This window comes from Centrocercus urophasianus, unplaced genomic scaffold, assembly GCF_019232065.1.
Source record: "Centrocercus urophasianus isolate 14NV4802_14NV808 unplaced genomic scaffold, USGS_Curo_1.0 seq_28, whole genome shotgun sequence".
Taxonomy (NCBI): domain Eukaryota; kingdom Metazoa; phylum Chordata; class Aves; order Galliformes; family Phasianidae; genus Centrocercus; species Centrocercus urophasianus.
Genome location: NW_024884844.1, coordinates 12,395,735 through 12,418,299, shown reverse-complemented (window position 1 = coordinate 12,418,299; position 22,565 = coordinate 12,395,735). Strand labels below are relative to the sequence as shown.

The window sequence follows — 22,565 nt, the reverse complement described above, 5'->3', positions numbered from 1 at the left end:
AAATCACACCAGAATAATAACTGCTGCTGGCTCTGTGCTTAGCAATCCATGTGTTGGGTAACACGTGATCAAGGTGAATTTTGGTGCTGTGTATCCTCGTGGCATAGAACGTACCTGACACGGTACAGTAATCCTAAGCTATTTAAATAGGTTTATAGCATGCAAATTAATGAAAAAAATGACATGAAGGAAGTGTTTGATTAAGCCAGTTTTGCTTCATTCAACTTTGCAAGAAAACCTTAAAAATGCATTTGTCGCAAAACGTTGCATTACATTTGTAGCATTAATTTTTCAACATGTTAATTCATAGCATTAAAGTAAATTACCAGAATTTTATTAAGAAATGACTCTCAGGGAACACAGGTCTTCCTGTGAGAGCCCCACACAGCTCTCAGCTACAAAGCACACACATTTAGAATGGCAACTCCGGTTCAGCCAGTACATCAATTAAGTGCTGCATAACGCTTCTAAAAGAGGGGGAAATTCAGATTTGCTGTGTGAGACCTGTATTCAAATCTTTTAATTAATTTTCCTCAATCGTTATGTCAACTGCAATCTTCATTTCAGCAACTTTCAGGGAGCTCTGAGCTGCAACGACCGCAGGCACCCGGGTAGTGAGGGGTTTATGATGTATGCAGTATTTAACTTACTATCCAGTTCTTAATACTCATTTGTTTGGTGCACTTGAGGAGCAAAACGTAATACAGCCGTATTCCTATACTTGGATTTAAGATACTGCTGTGGTCTGGATGCTACAACACGCACGCATCTCACAAACAGCACTAACTCAAATACAGGGAGCACCCCAAGGCAAAAACAAATGTAATAAAAAAGAAACCCCGTTTCCTTCAGTACTTCATGGAAATACCCCAGATCTTCTACTGACCACCCATCAAATAATTTATTACTGCTAACAGGACTCACTTAAATCCCGCCCATAAAACATGACACGTCTTCAAATTGAACCCATGCAATCTTCACTCGATAAGTCAGCAAAACAAACAAAAAAAAACCAAACCACCCAGGAAACTTAATTACCCAAATGCTGAAAAATCATTCCCAGCTGTGCTTCTGCACAAGTGGAGAAGTGATCATCTCCCAAAGCAGTGGAAGCCGTAACCCCAAAGCAGCATTTGGAGAGCTCTGCTCTGCAGGTAGCACTGCTGGCACTGCTGCACTGTGTGCAGCACTGAGGGGTGGCACACAGAGAAAATCCTGGGGTAGCAGATAGATAATGTAGATATTAATAGCACACCAGGATCAGACCTGACAAATACGGATGACTGCAGCAAGGAGACTGAAGAACTCAAAGAGCAGAAGCAGCTACCTATTCTTCATCTATCCAACAGGAGGGGAAAAAGCACACTTAAAACGTTAGCCTGATTCACTCCTGATGAATTTCACTAACATTCTGAATAACATTTGCTGTGTCTGAAACAAGCCAAGTGATAGAATTAAGGCTTTCAGGACAAAAACCATCTGTTTTTGCTATTTGCTGAAGACATCCAAATATGCAATTTTTACAGCATTCAAACAAAGGTACTCAGTATCTTTCTATATCAACACGCATACATACAAAAACCAGTTGAGATAGTTCCTGGCACTCAAAAAGGAAGATGATAAATGTAATACAACCAGTTTTAATCAAGATCAAAGCAGCAGGAGAATGCAGACAGACAGTCTAGACTGCTCTACTTCTGAGAGCCTAAGCATATAAAGCAACATCTGCAAAGAACATTAATCACATTTAGTCTACAATCTTATCACCTCCTAAGCAAGCAGAAACAACTTTTACTTAAACATCACATGCTTATATATGACAGGCATTTTTAATTATCTTTAAATTAGATATTTATCACTGATTACAAAGCTATTATACTGGCTCTTAAATATGCTAAGGCAATTTTCAATACAGTTGTATAGTTCCCTGGATAAGGGGGACAGGGGATACAGGACAGAAGTACTGGTGAAGAAACTGATGGGCAGAATAGTTCCTACACTGCTGGAAGAAAATGGGAATTCATTCACTATATTGAATTCAGTTCTGATTTGCTCATCTGCACTTACAACTAGAACTCAGCAGACAGCAATGAAAGTAAGATCTTTTCTATACAGTTTTTTAAAGCTAGCTTTGGGAAATGAAGTAGAAATGTAAATCATCTTTCTGGTTTCTGTCTATAAGAAAAGATTCACTTGCTGATGCAATTTCAAGGGGAACTGAAACTCAGAGCAGTGCTGCATATACACCTATAGCATATTTGTGTGATTTGATACACATCCCTTAATACAAAACTAGTCCATTCCTTGCATCCCATAGTTTACTCTGCTTACATCCTGGTTCATTCTCACTTATGATTCTGTATGCTCAACAGCAACCATTTAATTTCCTTTATTAAGTGTCTTGCATCAAAGTTTTTCCTTCTGCCAACATTTTCTCATACTCCCTACTCAGGTTATCCCTCCATTAAGTCTCATATTTGTCATCAAAAGTGCTAGAAATTCTTATTAGTGCTACCTGAACAACTCCCTTTAATCTTGTATGCTGGTCTACAACTTAATTATGCAGGTTCAAACTTCTGGGAGCCAAACACATTATCTTCAACAAGAGCTTGGGAGAGAACTGTCCACAGAAAGCTGTGCAAATCTACATTTTAAACCAGAGGAAAAAAAAAAAAAAAAAAGAACCATCACCACTAATTTCTGCATCAAGCTCAACTTCTTAAATGACCACACATCCCATGGGAAACCTAGTAGAACATAGGAAACAACTCAAAATTTCTGATTCTTACTCAAAATCCTGGTCTGATAAAAACACTGTCTAATATCCACTACTTGCACATTCTCTGATTTTTAATGGTTACTAACACTTTCCATTGGAGATACTGCTTCCCATTGCAGATAGCAGCTGGTCACCATGCTGTTTCTTAAACTAAATGGGCTGATATTTCTGTGCCCCTCAGCAGCAGCAGCGTTTGCAGATGAAAAAAAAAAAACCTCAAAAAAACACAAAACACGCAAAAAAAAGAAAAGCCAAAAAGGTTTTTCTGGATTCTTCCCCAGCCTGTGTGCTTCACGTGCAAAGTCAGAGCTTCAACACAGGTATTTTTCACGAATAAGCTCCCCAATACCGAGCATCCTAAAGCTGTGCAGTATTGCTGTAGAGCTCCAGCTCATTTGCTCCTGATCTATTTAAAGAATCACCTATCTTTAGTCCTACTAAACAACAGATTTTTTTTTTAATGCTCATTTTAACCTCCTAAATCATGCAGTTTGACAAAAGAATTTTCTGCGCACCTGCTGACGCTCCCAGCCCTGTGCAAAACAACACAACAAATGTCCTGAAATGCTGTGCTTTCAGTTCATGGCTTCCCCTGAAGGAGAGATGTCCTGCTGGTCTGCCCAGGCAAAAAGCATCAAACAAAAGCAGATGAGCCTGGAAAATGCAGCGAGCATATAAGAATGTAAAGCAAGGCCTTGTTTTTATTAAACTTGGCCATCATAGAGCCACACCAAAGCAATCTTTTTCTGGTCAATGGCATCATTTGCCTATCTGATGTATTCCAACACAATATTACAAGTAATAAAAAACAAAAACAACAAGCCCAAAGTATTCAAGTAAAGCAGGAAAATTCAAGTACTAAAAGATCGCTGCAGAGACATTCTCAGAGCTTGCCTATTTATCTTCAAAAACATGAAACGAGTTTTGGCTGTAGAAGTTCTTAACTTTAATTAGATAAACTCGATAGAATAATTAAAACTAGACAGACAGACTACTTTCAGGTGGCACTTAGCAAACAAAAATTAGTTTCTATCACACTGCAGCTGTATAAAGTTCAATTTCTGTTAGCTGGCCATTATTTCTCACGGCAGAATGAAAACACGGCCAGGTCACTGATATTTTCCCTGCTTTGCAAAGCTATCTTTGGTCAATGCTAAGAACCACTCTTTTGGGGGGCTGAATAAGGAATTAATTGCAAGGCCTAAAAGAAGTAACATCACGGCTATACAAGGGAAACCCAGGTTTTGATACTTCTTATCAAGCTATAAATGAGAAAAGGCTTAAAAAAAAAAAAAAAAACAACTAAGAAATTCACGTATGAATCAGGCAGTGATGTGATGGAAGAAAACATCACCAACAAAAGCTTTCAGGTGGAAGCACTGCATTTCTACTAGAAGTTAGTTCACCTTCTGAATTTAGATTCCGATTAAGAAAATGACATCTACTGACCTGGAATTCCAAAGGCACTTCAGGAGATGATTACGACCTTATTCCTCTTGTCAAGCACCCAATGAAAGCCTCAACATGGACGTGGGTACTACATTAAAGAGCTCGGCCCTCTTTGACTGGCTTACATTTGACAATTAAAACTCTAAAATTCTATGCTAAGAGAAGTCTCAAGAAGGCTGCCCTGAACGTGTTCTCCACAGATATCCTCCCTGCTCACAGGCAGCAGTGCCAAATTGCTATGTATCAAAGATGAGACAACAATGATGACAAAGGTTATTTCTGGGGGCATCAGACCTGCACAGACCTGCACAGAAGTGTCCAACAACACTCATAAGAAATTAGCAGAATATCAGACACTTCTTGAAGGAGAGAAAAAAAGACAGTTCTGAAGTTATTCTGCAAAAAGGGTTAAAAACTAAGTTTAAGCTGTAATTCTGCCTATGAATGCAGCCTCCATTCATCAGCACATCCTCCATCTTTAAACCATGGGAGAAGTTACACAGTTGCTTGCAATAGTGCCAGTTTCTCACCGAATTCCTTAAAAATATCATTCCATCCACTGTTGATGGAGGTGGATAAGTAGCTCTTCATGGACCGAGCTAATACGAAGTAATTAAACAAAATCCTGAGTTTCTGATTCCGTGGCATTTTGGAAAATCAGCCTAGCTGAGCCTGCCTTGTGTCAGCCAAGGCTTTGATAAAGCCAGCAACAGAGCTTCTTCTTAAATACCTACCTCAAGGCTTACACCCAGGATGCAGGACTGTATTACTGTACATAAGCTAGCTTCAATCTATTTTACTCAAAAATATTGGCAATATAGTAGCAGCAGAGGGTTCAACACATTAAAACAACTTAGAAAGAACCCAGGATACATTTACTGCGGATTACCCTATATCATTTCCAAAGTCAGTAGAATAAGTGAGCTCAGAGCAAGCAGCATGTGATACTGAATATGCTGACACTGCCCCAAATATGTGAGTCTGGAGAGAACACAGACATTAACCCTGCCTGGGATCAATAATGCACTCTCACAGGGACAAACTCACTGACCAGCACTTCCATGAGCCCACCAGCACAGCCCTAAGCATTCAGTGCTGGCCTTACTTCTAGCCTCTGGTCCCCTTCACATCCTACAGAAGGCACCTTCCCAACCACACAGAAGAAACGACCGTAGCCACAACTAACACGTGAGCTACAGTTTAACTTTTGGAACACACATGGTAAATGGAAGCAGAGTGAACTTTGCACCAGCTCCTAACTGCTGACTCACGTCCCTCCCTGGGCAGGACACCTCTCCCTGCTGGCACAGGGCAGCAGCCACACGTGGCCAAGCGGGAAGTGAGTGCGGATCTCCAGCACGAGGAGAACTCCTTCGGTGTGCCCACATGCATTCAGTGATTCCTCAGTGTACACACTCACTCTAGAGCCCTCCTCTGTTTGGAAGAGATGAGAAAGCTTTCTGTAACAAACAGGAGTTATTTTTCACGAACTGTTATAAAGCATTTTAATACTGAAGCGGGCGCCCAGATTAAGAGCGCATAGCAGAAAAACAGCAGGTCTTCCAGATTTGCAGCATAAATATTCTTTGGAGGAGAATGTTTCAAAAATATCAGACAACATTAACCACAGGATCAACTGAAGACTCTTGGCAGGAGGCTCGAGTGATTGGGAGTTATTTGACTTGGAGGTTCCACCAGACCATACTTAAGCACCTTGGGCAAACCATTCTCCCTGAATTTGTCCATTTCTGAGATCATTTTTTATTTGCACCGGTTCTGAAGCGAGTTCTACAGTTTAATTAGGCATGGTTAACAAATATATCTTCTGAAAAAAGCATTGATTGCTTTGCTAGAGCTGCGATATGAAGCAGATGGCCAGCAGGCCAAATAGGAACAAAGGACAAGCTATCCAGGTACTTGGTCCCCAAAGCAACCCTAAATGCATTTCTGTAGTTATCATGTGCCAAGTTGTTTACATTTCACTTGAAGCTCTACATACATGTACACAAAATTCTATTCCTAGTTATTAAAAACACTGTAAGAGAACACATTTCTTCCATAGCAAAATATAGGCTCTATGGGTAATCTGGGGCAGGATGATGATGCATTTCTAGTGCTGTATTTTCTTTGAAAGAGCCAGCAACCCCTATTACCCTGGTGCTTACTTTAAGAGAACTACACTTCCAAAGCTGTATTTGGAGTACCTCAGAGAGAGGGGAGTCATAAACAGTAGTTTAAGGGCTTATACTGCCAGATGTTCTTTGATGGAGGAGTTCTTCTGCTCAGGCAGAAACAGGTGTTTCTCTTGTCACAAGCAAGGAATTCATTCAGCAATAAATTCTCCTGGCAGGCCAGAGGAACATCAAAGCTCCACAATTGCCGAAAAGAAAAAGGTTATGGGAGAACTCTCATGTCGTGCCTGCTCAAGCTGTTTCTTCCACAGTAATGGAAGAGTACTTGTAAGACAGCTTTCTATGCACTTAAGACCAACAGGAGAGCAGCCTTTCTGAATGAGAAGAAAAACAGTTTCTTTTTGTTTTACAGGATGGTTACCCACAGCTCATCAGCACAGCCAACAGACACTTAGTAAAGCAGTAACCGAAGGAAAGCAACACAACTCCGCGCAGCACTGAACAGCCAGAGACTGACACCCACCTTCATCTTGGATGTAACATGGTACAGTTCAGGTAGATGTCAAATTGTAACAGCCTTGTTTCTTCTCTGACACTGTTTATTTGACCATCTATGCAGAGATACAGAGATTGCTGCTGGGGATCAGAAGACTCCCAGCCTTGTCTGCTCGTATTCGTGCTCAGACTGCAGAGGCCTTAGGCTGAGAAGTGACAAGAGGAAACAGAGTAGCTTGTGACTGCAGTTTTGAATCCCCCCCGCACAACTGCTGCAATGCAATTTAATGCCATGAACTTAGGTATCTAAGATCCCTTTACAGACAGGAATATGGGACACTTAACCACAGACCATGAACTGAAGTACAGAGGCTGCTGGCCGCATAAGCTGAATTCCCAGACTTGATGCCTCCATCATCCCCATCCTTCCCAGGCTTAAGGCCATGCACTTCGATTATCAAGATTTTATTTTTTGGTAAGTGTAAGCACATACCAGAGGAGAGTTCACCCACCCTCCAGCAGAAGACAGATGCAAGCTCTGGAAATTCTACATAAAAGCTTATTGTGCAAAAGCTCAGCAGTTCAGACCAGGGGGCCTAGGCTTCCACAACACAGACAGTCTCTGAGCAGATTCATTATGTTAAGGACCTCTACTGTATTCTCTCTCTCTCTCTCTTCTCTAGATCTTTAAGTACTGTCTATTTACTGCTTGGATTTGATCCACACGATACATTTTGCATCAAGCTTGTACCTATCTATACAGGATACATTTCTAGGACAACTTGCTGCTAACACTGAAATACTACAAACCAGACACTGCTAAGATTACATAGCAAACAGGCTTTCTGTATTCTTCTCCTAAACTTAGCATACAATTGGATATTGTAGCCGCTTAGTCTGACCTTTTACTCAGTTCCTACCTCACTGTTAGCAGCCACCTTAGGAGATGAAGTTTTGTCACCCTTTAGTTCAGGTTCTGGGGACGGCAGCCTCCAGCTGTAGCTGTCTGAGACATCTCTCTGGAAACATGGGAACCTTCCCTCTTACTATCTGAAATATCCATCAGTGCGATGGGAGAGAGCAGCCTGACTGCATGAAGGCAGGGAGAATTGCACTGGCATGCTCCAGCTCGAGCATATACAAACCTCGTGTGTCCACACAAAGCAGCTGCGTGCAGAGGTCCTTAGAACCACCATAAATAAGCAGCAGGTTCTTTTAAAGATGCATTATTAACAAAGATAATTGTCATTCTCCCCTTTCTTAACGTGCACATACACAGAACCATCCATTCAACTCTGCTTTCTCCCTGTGTAATTCATTTCCTAGGTCAAGTCACCCAGGCACTGCCCGCCCTCACATCACCCACCTCCTCCCATGCTCCTTTCTCCTACCCCAGCTTCGTCCTCACCCAATCCTGCCTGCAGAAAGCCACTCACAAGTGCTCCAAGTCCCTTCTGCTGGTCTAGCAAGTAGTATCAGCTCAGCACATCAGACAGCCACAAGAGCTGGTGTGAGAGGGCAGAACCAAGAGTGAAGCGTAATTCACCAAAAAGCAGCTATGTGGGTGAGGGAGAGGACACAGAGGAGGGAACTGTCACCCTTTCAGTCTTTCAGTCAATTTTTCTTCTGTGTTCTACATAAATCAAAGCTGACAGTACTACAAGACACCAACACTGAAAGTACTTATGATGTAACAGTTTTTCATTATGTATAATTTGTAGTCTTGATGCCGTGTCAAATAGAGAAGTTAGCTTAAAGCTAGAAATGTAATTTTAAAGTGCCATACAATAGAAATTAAATAATGACACTTCAAAGATGCCTGAGTAAAGAAAAGACTTAAAACTACTCATCAAATGTAACTTTTTACCATACAGAGAACCAGGGATTTTGCAGAAGGAGGAAAAAAAAAAACTGACTTAGATGAAAGAAGGCCAAATTACTCTGACTGGCTGCAGTAAGCGATACTGGCTGTCAGCACCAGCAGCCAGAGCAACCAAAATAAGCCTTTTGGACAAGTAAAACTAATTAGCTGTTTTATGAAGCTGGCTGAACGACCGTAGGAGCAATTAAAAAGCATCCACTCTGTTGGCTTACTTTTGAAACTTTATCCCATTACTGAACTTCTGTTTCAAAATGACTTTTTCTCCTTGAATGTCCCACCTCAAGGTGACACGGCCACGCAATGTCTGACATCAAGATGTTATCTGCAATAAAGAGCTTGCAGTTTATGAGTGACATTTCAAGAGCTCTATCAAAGCCTACAGTTTGCTGCATGGTGAGTGTGCCAGGCCATGCCTGAATAACGGCTTTCTTAAACAAGCACTGAGGTTGCAAACAAGCTTCTCTCCGCCAAGCGCTAAACTCACTTCGGCTACGAGCAAAAAGCGAGAAGAGCTTGCAGATCAGACGACCAACCGAGGCACAGAATGTCAGCAAAGAAACATCCTGAAAGTCCATAAAAGAGAATTTCAAACACAAGTTTTTACTCTTGTAACAAGAAGTGGCAATTTGGCCTCTTCTCTGACATACTACAGACTGCTACCAGTGTGCACACAGGATTTTAACAGCCTGAGCTGACACACATGACTCGTCGACAGAAACCTCGCACTCTGACCAGGACAATCATGATGAAGTGAAAAATACAAATCTGTTTTCTGCACAGATACCATCCCTTGTCTTTGATGCGAATGAAAAAGCTTCCAACACCAACACAGTCATAATAATGGAGAAGGAAAACTTCTGGGATTACCATATTTCAAAAGAAATATTTTGGCAAAGCGAGGTTCTACAAGCCGTCCATCAATCATCAGCTGAACAAACTCACACACTGCATCAGGTCTCCTTCTCTCTTCCCAAGGCGCTCAGATGTTCTACCAAATCCTAAAATTTCCTCATCAACAATTGCAGAAAATCCAAGAATTATTCCATGTTTGTTCTCACCATCCCTAGAGTAATACCAATACCATGATTTATCACTTTTGGTACATTCTCAGCACTCTTTAGGCTCACCATGATTAAAAGAACAAGAACACAATCTGAACCTGCTTTATAACTGAATCCTCATGACAGGCTGTTAGAAGATGGTTCTCCCTTGGAAATGCCATAGGTGATTCTCCTGAACATAACTGTTCCTCATTTGAAGAGCAGGATTATGGATTTCAGATGTTTTAAACTGTCTTGCAAATTATATAATTCACAGTCTCTGTGCAGACACCCTCAGAAGCCCAGTGGCTATGTGAAGGATGCTGGGTTAGAACTGAAGTTTCTGCCCTCACACACTTCGCTGGGACACAGCAGGACAAGGCCAAGGACAAATGCCTTCCTCAAGGGCTCTTGAGCATTTGTCACCATGGATCCAAACAGCATTCAACTGCGTTCTGAACCATCTCAACAATTCTATTTAAAAAGTTAAGTTGGGTTTAAAATTTAATATTTGCTGGGAATAATTATACATCTCATGAGGGTAACGAAAAGGGGATTTAAGTTCAACCTGTCAAAAGTACAATTTCTCCATTGTGATTAAACAAAACAAAAAAAAAAATATCCAAAACTGCTCAAATAAATTTTAATTGCCATCCATCAGAATGCTTTTAAACCACAGAGAAAATACATCAGTGTATTAAGGCATCGAGAGCTTTGGAGTGGGACCCACACATTTCCCCTGGAAGAAGTGAGCCCTGAGCACCTGTGGCTCCATGGAAAGTCTCTGACCTGATAGGATGTGATTCAGGATCATTTTGCAGGTGAATGTCAGCAAACCATTGAGGGTTCTTTCTGGTAGAAGGGGTTTCAGGAAGCCACTGCTCGCTACTGAGTCTGGACTGGTTGTTTCACTGACGAAAGGGGCAGTGGAGGGAATGGTGGTGAGCAAACAGCTTGTGGTTTTAAATAGTCACCTTGCAAATTAATCATTGGTTCAAATCTTAGTGCATGCCAACTCATTAAGATATCACTACTGATGTGTGCTGCTCTACATGGCAAGGTCAGGATGGGATCCTTTTTTCTTCCTCCGCCTTGTATAAGCCACAGATGAAGAAATCAAACCATAATATTTTTTGAGGCCCTTTAAGGCAACTTCTGTGACAGGCTTGAACACAGAACAGCAGAATTATACCTAGGGATAATTCACCAAACAGACTCTCACATTAAAGTTAAAACAGAACAACATTAAAAAAAAAACACCAATACTTAAACAGGGGTTTTGACCGCACTACATCTAAAATAGCTTTAAGAGCAAGTGAAAAACAGGTAATTAGTTTGTTTTTAATAACAGTACACAACTGATTGCAATTTACAACTACAGCAACTTTCACGGCCTTCATTTTTTTTCCAACTCTGAAACATTACAATATTTAAAGAAAACTTCTCCCTCCTGTAATTGCTATGAGATGGAGAGAACTCGCTGTACCATCTACTGACAAACACTACCAAAGATTTCTAAAATTAACACTTGCTGCAAAAGTTTAATTTGGTCTCACACACTTAACAACATAATGGAACAGCAAAATTAAACCACTTCCCTGTTGATGTGGATCTTTCCCAGAATTCCTAGAAAGAAAGTTTTTCATGTTAAAATGATTATTTTTTAAAACAGCTTATATAAAAAAGATGACATTTCAACTTATACACTGATGCTGAAATCTAGCACTAAATACAACTGGCTGAATAAAGAACACTATGGTCATTTAGGCAGTATTTAAAGGCTTGAGATTGGTGTAACTAGATGAGTTAAGAACTCTGGACCTGAAAGACCTCGGGTCATGCTATTGCAGCTTCACCTACAAAACAAACTCCTAATCACCAGTAAGCCTCCAAAAAGGAAGGAAACTGCTGAAATGAAGTTAAAAATCAGCTTCAGGAGATAATAAAGGTCAAGATACAGCCAGCATGTGCTCAGAATAGCACCCAGATAGCATCCTGAGTGGGACGTGCAGTCCTTAAGCACCCCCAGCACCCACCCTGCTTGAGGCCTTTATCAGTGGCTGCATGAGGAGGTGCAAAGCACATCACCATGGCTGCAGACACCACCAGAGCTGGGGTGCTCAGGATGTCACTCAGGACGGAGGCAGAGCAGCAGGAGCGTCATGAAATGCAAGGACAAAAGCCTGAGCCCTGGGACAGGGCAGCCTCTGCAGCATCACAAGCAGGCACTGCTGGGCTGACAAGAACCTGGAGGCGTGGTGGACACTGCAGTGCTCTGAGCAGATGATGATCTCCTGAGGAGAGCAAAAATTAAGCCGTGCTCCTATGAGTTTGCAAAGTCACTTCAAGCAGGAAGCTACCCCTTCCATTCACCTTTAGTATGAAATTGTATTGAAAGCATAACACTAACAAGTCAACTGCAAGACTATGGCAACTTGGAGAAAACACAGAAACGATACCCCTAACTGTTTTGACCACCTCTCCCCTGCTCCATTTCTAAAAGGGAGAGCTGTACCCATCCAACTCAAAATCTGTCACAAGAAACTACTTCACTTGAGTTTCAAAGAAAAAAAAAAAAGATCAGCAATGCAAACTCCTATTTCCATTTAAAAAATTATACAGACATTCTCTGAAAATGAAGAGTTTAAATGGAACTGGATGCATTACATAACTTTTCAGGTGTTTGCTTCTAGCTGCACCTCAGTTAAGAATTAAAACAGTACAGTGCAAGTCATTTTCTGTCATCCTTATAGAGACTGTGACATCTTTCTCAGCAGTGAAACAGCCTCGTGTGGGCACACAACCAAACTAGATTAGGGAGCAATACCTCCCCTTTGTAATGCAAAATACAATGTCCATTTTCTTAATTTCAGCTCAGCTGATGACTATCTCAAAGACAGGGAAACAGAACAACAAGAAATAGTCTCCTGAATAACTTCAGTTAACATCTAGCATACATAAAACACTGATCCTTCCCATCTATGGTGCCCTTCAGTCAGCTGAATTCACTCCCTACAGACAGTGCTCCCCTGTGCAATAAAATGCCTGGAAGCCAAAATGCTGTATTTTGGATTTTTTTTTAACATGTCCATCACAATTAAGACTACATGGGGGTTTCTTTTCACAACTGCATTACGGTTTCAGCTTTTTGAATTGAATTACCACCTCATTACAGCTTCATACGAACCCCTGAGATTAAAAACAGAAATGACACCTTAAAACAAGGTGGCATTCAGCTACTTCAGTTACTTCAACAGCGTGCAGTCTTCTTTTCAACTAAAGGTACTCAGCATCATGTGAAGGCCAAGTTGGTGAAGTTTAATAGTTGTGAGCAAGTCTTTGCAGTAGATAGCACTGAGATTAATTATTACAGTTTTGGACTGACTCTGCATCCTGACTGAAACTGATTACCTTGCACCAATTTAACCAGATATACCAGCAGAATGCACTGTTTTTACAAGGAAGTTCTTAGAACTCAGCAATACTTCACTCACCCTGAAAATCAACAAAACAGTTGTCAACATACGTAGCATTCCTGTTCTTACTCTGCTACTTCATGAAGTCACCAAGATTTCAGGTTACACAGCTGCCACTCAGACCTCTCCTGGCACCAACACAACTGTAATTACGCCACTTGCTCCTTCTCTCCATGACAGTTTCTACCTGAAAGCAGTGACAGCACAGCTCACTAAACGACCACCCAAAGGCAGAGTCAAAGGCTACCACTCTGCTCATCCTTCTTTGCCTGAGAGTCTGAAAATGGGGATTAATTTAGGAGAAGAGTGGAATAGAAGGTAATAAAGAGAAAAAAAATAGAGCATGCATGCTTTCCCCAAGCTCTGTAATGCAATTCAGCTTTCTGTGGCAGACCTACCCAGAGGAGTGCACCGAGGAGTACATCATGCCTGCAACACTCAACCTCTGCAGATCCCACCCCATTAACAATACCGGGTTACCTCAAACTGCTCCTGGCTGCAGCAATAGGAAGACTTCCCACAGGTGCCTCTCACATTTCCAAGTGCTTTTCAAGTACCTCTTAACCACATAACCAAAGATTTATGCCTCCAGTTAGTAAGTGAATTGTTTTTTTTTTTTTCCCCTTCCAGTTATTACAGCTCCAACCAGCAAATGCAGAAAGATCAACTTTCTTGATTTTCTCCTCATGAGGAGCTCTTTCACTGTGGAATTATTAAGGAACCATGCCTTCACAGCAATCAGTGCAGCAGATCAACTCTTCTCTGCTCTCTTCCCTCCAATTATTCAAGCATTTGGTGCATCTAGAATATGTTTGGGAGCCTCAGCCACACAGACACGGCTGTAAACAACGTGGCAGTAAATATTCAGTCTCTGTGGCACCGCAGTTGCAAACTGTTTCTAAGAAAAACCCACCGCCGCCACGCAGACATCGCAGAGGAGAGAAGAGGAGAGATGCCACATGAAGTCACTGGCATTCAGAAACACTTCAATTTCCATATGGAAATAACAGGAAATAAGATGTGCTGAATTTCAGGCACCAAGGCAACAAAAACACATTAAGATTTAATCACACAAGAACTTGGCTGTAAAATTTGTAATTTTCTTGATCTTTTTAGAGTTCTCATTTTTAGGAACATCAGACAGCTAACAGACCATGCATTCCACCAACCAGCTAAAGCAGACATTTGCATTAATCTGCTTTCTGTTAATTAAGCGGTGGAAACGCATCCCCTTCACCAAGAAATCTCTTCTGCAATCAAGTTCCTTGTCAGCCTCTATCTTTGCACAGCCTGTGTCATAGCAGCTATTCTCTAAACGATTTCCAAGGATAAATACTGTGGACTTGGCATGTCTCTAAATCACAGCTCTGCTAAAGCCTTGCTTCTGCATGCTGCATCCATCTCATTTCTTGGTGCACAAGGAAAATGTTAACACTATCTTTTAAGATACTGAGATCAGAAGTACAAAATTATAATGATGATCTGTGAGAGAGCTGAATTCCAACTTTAAGGAGAAATAAGCTATGGGAATTGAAGCCCTGCCAAAACCAGGAGCATAAAACGCAAAGGCTGCAGAAGGTAGAACAGCTACGAATGAAAACCCTTGGAGTGGCTGTTATTTCTCTCCTTTGTAAAACCAAACATCTCGAGTTAAAAGGTGTTTTTCTATATTCTCATTTGCAAACTGGCAGATCCCCTCACCGAAATGCTTTTGCTGCCAAATTCCAGCAAGGTGGAGAAAAAAGAAGAGTCATTCAAATACAGTCCATTCAAACCAGATGAAAACTATTATTCACAAGAGCAGCAATTACTTCCTTGCATTCCATGCAACACAAGAGCTTTTCCCTCACACAGAAGCCCCTGCTTGGGGGCCCCCGGCCCCCCCTTCATTCACACATAGGTGGGTGGATCAATGCTGGTAAAAAAGCAGATTTTAAGTCCTGCTCCGAACTGCACTATCAGGACTGCTGGTATCTCCCAATAACACACTTACTCCCCCAAAATAACATATGTAAGGTAAAATCCTGCTTTTCATAAGTACTGAGTCTGAAGTGCTTTATTTCTCTACCTGTGCAATTAAGCAATTAGAGCTCGACCACACTCATGGACAGGCTGCAGAGAATTTCACAAACAGGCTTCTGGCAGCATTTTCAAGTGCAGTTAAATGAGCAATGAAAGGATGGTGAAAAAAACAAAAGTCTCAACAGAAAAAACAAACTGCAGGAAGGTCCCATCTCTCACTCCTCAATTCCTCCAGAATACCTAGATATTCAGCTTCTGAATCTGCAGCAGCATCTCTGGCTTCAATATTGTTACCTAAGTGTTTGAAGAAAATAAATTCTCCTAATAACAGCTGGTGTGAGACAGAAAGAGTAAATATTAAAAAAAAAAATCAAGACATTCCCCAGGCAGTGAAAATACCTGCAGAGGCATCTTTGAATCATTTCTTCTGGCTAAATTATTCAAGACTACCTGAATGGCTTAAGAATGATCCGGCATTAGTGGGAAAAAAAGGCAGGATGTGAACCTTCCTGATGTGCTTTCTTTTGTTCAAGTGATTTGTAGCATGAACTGTGCAACAAATTCACGTCTGGTGCCCTGCAAGAAACTTGAAGCTGGAGAACTACTTTGCTGACAATTTCCCAGGTACAGAGAAAGAACGGATAACTCGGAGGAAACGATCGTTTGGGAGATACCAGTAGGAATTAAAAGCTGCAGCTTCCGCAATAGAAGGCTTTGCTTAAAGAGAAGCCACTGCTTCAACATCTCTCAACATTCCCAGCTGCACGGGCTGTGTGCTCGGAAGCAGCACAGCGAGCTGTGAAGGCGTACACTCGATTCCTGAAAGTTCATAATGAGTAACTCGGTAATGACGAAGGGAAGGACACAGAAACACTTCCTTGGGGGTGGGGAGAACAGAGATAGCATCTGAAGAGCAGTGTTCCTTGATGAACGTGTTGTTTTATTCACTTTTCTTTATTAAGCTTGCTTCCAGCGCCTCTGCTCGTGTGAGGCTGTAAGCGTATTCCACTGTTCATAGGAATTTTATTATTATTTCAGGATCCTTGGCTCTTTATTCAGGCTAAAAATCAAGCATACGTAGGGTATCAGAGAGGAAAGTGCTCAGGGAACTTAAACGTGACACCAAGGGGCACTTTCAAGTTTAGCTCCTACACGTTCAACTCATTCTCTTGGATGAGTGTAAATGGGTGCAAATCTATACCCACTTTTATCCAGCTATCTACGCTGCTATGAAGCCCAGTACCTTAATGCAGATACCCCTATTTAAATACCGCAGTCAAAAAGTGGTAATATTTCCACGTTCTTAGCAAAGACTATTAGATTTAACTCACTGGAGATTGCTAGACACCTGAAGTAAACTTCCAGCATTCTGTACAGCAGATCGTTAAATAAAACGCCTTCAGACTGAAGCCCACTTCCACACCCATGCCACAGAACAAACCATTTTCACCTAGTTAAAGAACAATAGCTTTAATGGGCCACGTAAGCAACTTTGGAAAATAGCTGCACAAAGGACACTGCAAATAAATAAACGTGAAACTCAACACCCCACATGCACCAAGCAGAGCAGTTGGAGCGAGTGGAAGGAGACACCTTTACACCTGAACTCCTGGACTTCTTCAGCCACTGCCAACGTTCTTAAAGAAACAACTGCGGGAAGCTTCTCTTTTTTCATCCCCAGTTAGAAAACTGTAAAGGGAACTCATTCTTCTGACCATGTTGCTTGATCGACAGGAGTCTGAACCTGAGCGAGTGCCAGCGATCAGAAGCAACACCGCTCATCGAAGTGCTGTACTTCGTGCTGAATGCTTACATAATCTGATGATTCTGAGTGTAAAAACAAAAGCTTACTGCGAATCTATTCGTTTTCATACCCATACCAGGTCTGCAAAAACTCCAGTATTCCTAGCATTAGCGCAGGAAACAGTTTAATGTGTGTTAAATACCGGAATACTTCATGTGGAATACTGGAATAAGCACCAAAACAATGCCCTTAATACGAGAACTGCCGTCCGAATCACAGCCAGTTTTTCTGTTCGTTTATCAAAGACTAGTCCTACCTCTACAGGCAGCACAAACATTCACTTAGCTTCACCAGGACCAACGTGAGCAAGAAATGTAGAATACGGGACAGGTTCTGCTACTTAACAGCCCTTTTTAATGAACCGATAGGTAACGTTAACAAGACCACTGTTCTGTGCTCCAAGCAAAAGGAGCCCAATAGAAGGACGTGGAGGGGAGAGACAGACATGAGGAACAGATGGCACCGCGTCTTCAGGAACTGACAGCGGGATGGAAAAGTTTCCCGGCAGAAGATATTCCTGAATTAAGAGGAATGTCGTTATGCGAGTTCCTCAAAGAGAAGGTATTAGGGAAAGATGAAAGACACCTTCTAAGGTAAGACAAAAATCACTGGAAGAAATCGTGTGCTGTTTCGCAATAGAACAAATGGGGTACTCTAATCTGAAGGGAAAAAAAACCAACAAAAATCAACTCCCATCTCCCCTTAACCTGCTCTGCTATTTCTCTGGTTAAAACAGAAAGGGTTTTTTTAGTTTCTCTCTGGCAGCGATCGCCATTTCACAGCACATTTAGCCCACACGGAATTGATCAATAACACTACAGACACAAGACTAGACTATCCATTTACTAACCACAAGAAAATGTGCTGTTCAGCAAAATCCTGCACATCATAAAGCTGAAATTTTAAAAGCCATCGCTCTACAGATCTCATTACTGCCCTGGAGCAGTCCCACAGAAAGCCTGCCGGCCTTCAGGCTGATCAACAAGTGTGCCTCTGCACTGCACAGAAGATAGCCAAAAAGTGGATGTAAGCACAGGCAGAGGACCGCACACACATTCAGCACGTGAACAGAAAGGGTCAGGCTTGCCACACGAACCACACACTGAGTGTTACACAGCTCTGCAGGTTTCAGGTGCAGCTGGTGGAGCTGAGAGCAGGGCTGTAGCAGCAGCTCTCCAGCCACTGGTTGCTACATAACCATTTCCCTCCCAACCCAAAGGATGGAGGCTCTCACGCCACGCTTGTCTCTCAGGACTGAGAGCCGCAGCATGAAAGCTGGGTTTCAGGTGCTAAGAAAGTGAAACACTGAACAGCAAAACAAAAAGTGTTACAAATCACTGCTCAGAAATCGAAAGTCTGTCTTTCCAGGCTGTTTCGGTGCACGCATCCGTATGTGCTCACTCGCTATCAGTGCGGGATGAGCTAATGCTTTCACAACAGCGATTATTCCGAACTAATGAAGCATTAACGAAGGTTGCCATCCACCACTGGACGCTCCAGAGCAAGAGCTCTGAATTAAGTTCGGAATATTTCAGCTTGGTAATTACGCTGGAGCAAACACGAGGCCGGGAACTGCCCCGTCAGGTGCCTAAAGGTGGGCACAGCCCCGGGTTGGACCGACATCAGCAGTCTGAGCACTGCAAGCACCTAAAGGTTCATGCACTGGGGATCATAGCGAAAACAGCGATCCTTCAGTGCTGTCCCCAAACGTTTATCATTTCACAGACTCACAGAATGGCCTGGGTTGAAAAGGACCACGATGATCACATAGCTTGAATCCCCTGCTGTGTGCAGGTCACCAACGAGCAGCCCAGGCTGCCCAGGGCCACATCCAGCCTGGCCTTGAATGCCTGCAGGAATGGGGCATCCACAGCCTCCTTGGGCAACCTGTAACAGTGCCTCACCACCCTCTGTGTGAAAAACTTCCCCCTAATATCCAACCTAAACCTCACTTGAAGAAATGACTTTTACTGCCGATGCAATCACCTCGGCCTTCCAACAGCTGACCCATAGTAACAAAAACATGCACTCACCTGAAGAACACGAGATGAGAAAAACAGCGAACGCTAACTTCGTAGCAGCTCCCATTTTCCAACGCTGTTAGAACATTTAAGTGACTTTTAGTATCCAGTTTCTTGGTCCTGCAAGCCGGAAAATCCCCCCCCCTCCCCCCTTCTTGCAGAACCGTTATAAAGCAATCTATAGCAACTTCTCCGGAGATAGTGTTCACCAAACAGTAAAATCGGGCTCGCCTGGAGACCGACCGAGCGAGAATCCGAGCAGCGTTTCAAAACACACGCGTCATTCGGCTTCCGTACAAACTCACGGGATTGAATTCATGAAAGTACGCTACGAATCCAAAGGGAAACGAAGGCAGACGAAGTCAACGGAGGAGCCGGCGGGCACGAAGCAACGTGTGAGCGCAGCTCCGGCTCTGCCACGCGCAGCTCCCGCCTCCCGTTAAGCAGCGCTGTGCTCCGCGCGGCTCGGCGGCTCCATGGCAGCGCTCCGTCAGTCCGTGCGGCGGCGGGCTGAGCGCTCCGCTCTGACAACGCCGTTTTACGATTCCCTTCTACCACGGTTCCGTGCCACCCCGCCCCGCTCCCTCGAGGCTCAATTGAAAGTAAAAAAAAAAAAAAAATAATAATAATATTAAGAGGAAAAAACAATCGCGAGGCCGGCTTCCCGCGGCAGCTCTAGGGGCTGAGAAGCAGGAGCCTTCCTCCTCTTCCTTCTCCTCCTCCTCCTCCGCCGCTCCCCTCGCGGCGCTGCCCGGCTCGCAGCCCTTAGCGCTCAGCCCGCCTCACGCCCAGCTCTCCCGTCTCCCCGGCGGCGGAGGCAGAGCGGCGGACGCCAACTTTGTCCCTCCACGAGTGCAGTTTAAAGGTTGCCGAAGAGAAAAGGCCGAACCCGCTTTCTGCCCAGAGGCGGTGGTGGTGGTGGTGCTTGGAGCCGTCTCTAATGTCTCCCGAGTCCAACCGGCAGCTCGGAACGACCCTCCGTACCCTGCTGCTGCCGCTGCTCCCCTGTGGTAATTTCATATCTACCCATTCACTTGTGTGGCGTGGAGAACGGACCCAAGATGGCGGCGCCCGGGCGATTGTTTTTGTTTCCTCTCCTCCTCCCCCTCCCCCACCTCTCCCCTCCTTTCCCACCGCCACAATCACGGCAGCCCGTCGCGCGACGCCGTGCGAGCGCGCGCCGCCCCGGATTGACGGCCGCGCCGCCCACTCACAGCACGGCTGAGCGCCGCTCGGCCCCGCCCCCTTACCGACCCACCCCGAGCGGGGCGGAGCGCGCTCCCCCCTCCCCTACCTGCCCGCGTGTGCGCGCGCATGGGTGAGGCGGCACGCGAGCGGGCTGCGCGCGCGCACCCCGCCTTCCCGCCTCAGGGTGCGGTCCTCGCGCCGCGCCTTCTCTCTCGGCGTTGCCTCCGAGCCTCGCGGGGCTGTCGCATCCCTTATCTGTGCAGCGAGCCGCCCTTCAGCCCGGTTGTGTTGGCTGGCCGATAGGCGCGAGGGGCTGATTTTGTTTCTTACGAGGAGCTCTGTAAGCGGGTGCGTGGTCAAGGCGTGTCCCGCGGCGTGCCTCGTGCTTGCAGATGCTCTCGCGCCTCAGCGAGAGTCCAAAGAGGTAAATAAACCCCTTCGGTGAGTTACAGCCTTCAGGAGGGCTGTTCTCTTTCACGAGTCTGGTGGGAGTCCCTCCTTTTCTGTATTTCGGTAGCAAGAAGCACCGAGTTCTCAAAAACTGCTTCGCCGGCCGTGTTAACTGACTTGTTTTTAGGCGGTGCTAAACTGGAAGCTGCGTTTGAGCCGTTTGCAAACCAAGTCAGGGCTGAGTAATGGCCTCCGGTTGCGCTAGAGGAGGTTCAGGGTGGATATGAGGAGCAATTCCTCCTCCAAAGAGCAGTCGGGCAGTGGCACAGCTGCCGTGGGGTGAGGTCGCCGTCCCTGGGGTGTCCCAGAGCCGTGGATGTGGCACTGAGGGATGTGAGCACGGTGGGATGTTGGACTTGAGGATCGTAGAAGCCTTTTTCACCCTTCTGTGAGTATCACCGCCGAGCTGTGTGAGCTCCCCTAATCCTTGCACCAATGGAGCCTTGCAGTTTTAGACCCACTGTCCTACCACAAGCACTTGCACTATATGCATGTCCTATATAAGATATGCAGACCCTACAGACTACTGCTGGAGTCCTTGATTAGAACTCATTTATCCCTGTTTCTTTGTCATATTCAAACACCAACGCAAAGTTCATCCTCCAATGACGTTTTTGATTTGAAACTCCCCAAAGTAAAACATCCTGTATGGGATTGTGCCCATCTAAAAGCATCAGGACATGTGGCAACACTTTTTAGGCTATTTTTTTATCCAAGCGTTTCAGGATGATTTACAAGCATTAATTAACGTATTACAACACTCCTACTTAATCTGTAGTTTGTAATATTCTTCAATAGCAGAATATTTAAACGTGACCTGTTCTGCAGGTTGTGTTTTCACTTTGCTCAGCTTCTTCAGAATGCTTGTCGTGTTGCCACATGAGCAGGAAATTGCAGCTAAAAATATTGCTATTGTATGTGTGTTTATATATATATATATATATATATATATAAAATAGCACAAATATGTCACCTGTGTAGCATTTGCATGAATTTCATAGTAAGGAAGGAGGTGCCTCGAGATTTCTCAAGTTGCTCATTATTCTTAAGCATGGGTGGGTTTTTTTGCCTGCAGCATCAGTTTGACAGAGTAAAGCCTTGTGGCCGTCCAGTAAATATTACAGAAGCAGTGATCCTCCTTAAAGGGCTGGTCTTGGCAATCGTGTGTTTATCAGGATGAGAGGAATCACAAATGAAGTGTATATTCCTTTATTTTCCCCCAATTTTGCAACCATGGCAAGTGATATGTGTGGATTAGAAAGACTGCTGATGTCTGGGATCAAGGAGCCCACTTATTCTTCGTACCAGTCCAGCAGTATCAGTGTTATTATAGATATCAGTCTATTTTCAACTATAAGCAAACCTTACATCATTTGCAGAGCTACTTAATGTATAGGAAAAGAAACAATTAAGGAAAAGCACAAATATGCTTATTTTCAGTAGGTGAACAATAAAAACCAGTTTTATTACATGGATGCAATACCTTCACCTGGGCTCAGTTGTATCTTTAGAGATATAACACATTTATATCTCTAACTGCATTCGAGATTTGCTCCTGCTTAAATCTGCTTTAAAAAGGAAATTAAGTAGTTAGGTGCAAATATTGTGCAGGCCTTAGCAGAAATTGCTTAGTATTTTGGTGAGGTACTTGATGCAAAATGCCATAAGGGCTCTGTGCTTTCTCTGGGTTCTTGCTTTTACTGTTAGTAAAAGGGTGAGTTTTATCCCAGGTAGACATATGAAATGTCAACACAGTTGCTGTCTCTTCTTGTATGTCTTTTTGCTTGCCTTGCTTATGTGGATTTTGGGAGCGTTTCCCTTTCCTAC

General features: G+C 43.6%; 1 protein-coding gene across 1 annotated transcript in view; it reads right to left on the bottom strand.

Annotated features, from left to right (window-relative positions):
* Positions 1 to 20,184, bottom strand: part of ACVR2A (activin A receptor type 2A) — a 55,228-nt gene extending 35,044 nt beyond the window's left edge. The window contains exon 1 of the mRNA XM_042827452.1: positions 19,113 to 20,184. Within this exon, the coding sequence (XP_042683386.1) occupies positions 19,113 to 19,167 (55 nt within the window). The 5' untranslated portion in view covers positions 19,168 to 20,184. The remainder of the gene's footprint in view (positions 1 to 19,112) is intronic.
* Positions 20,185 to 22,565: the final 2,381 nt, after the last annotated feature.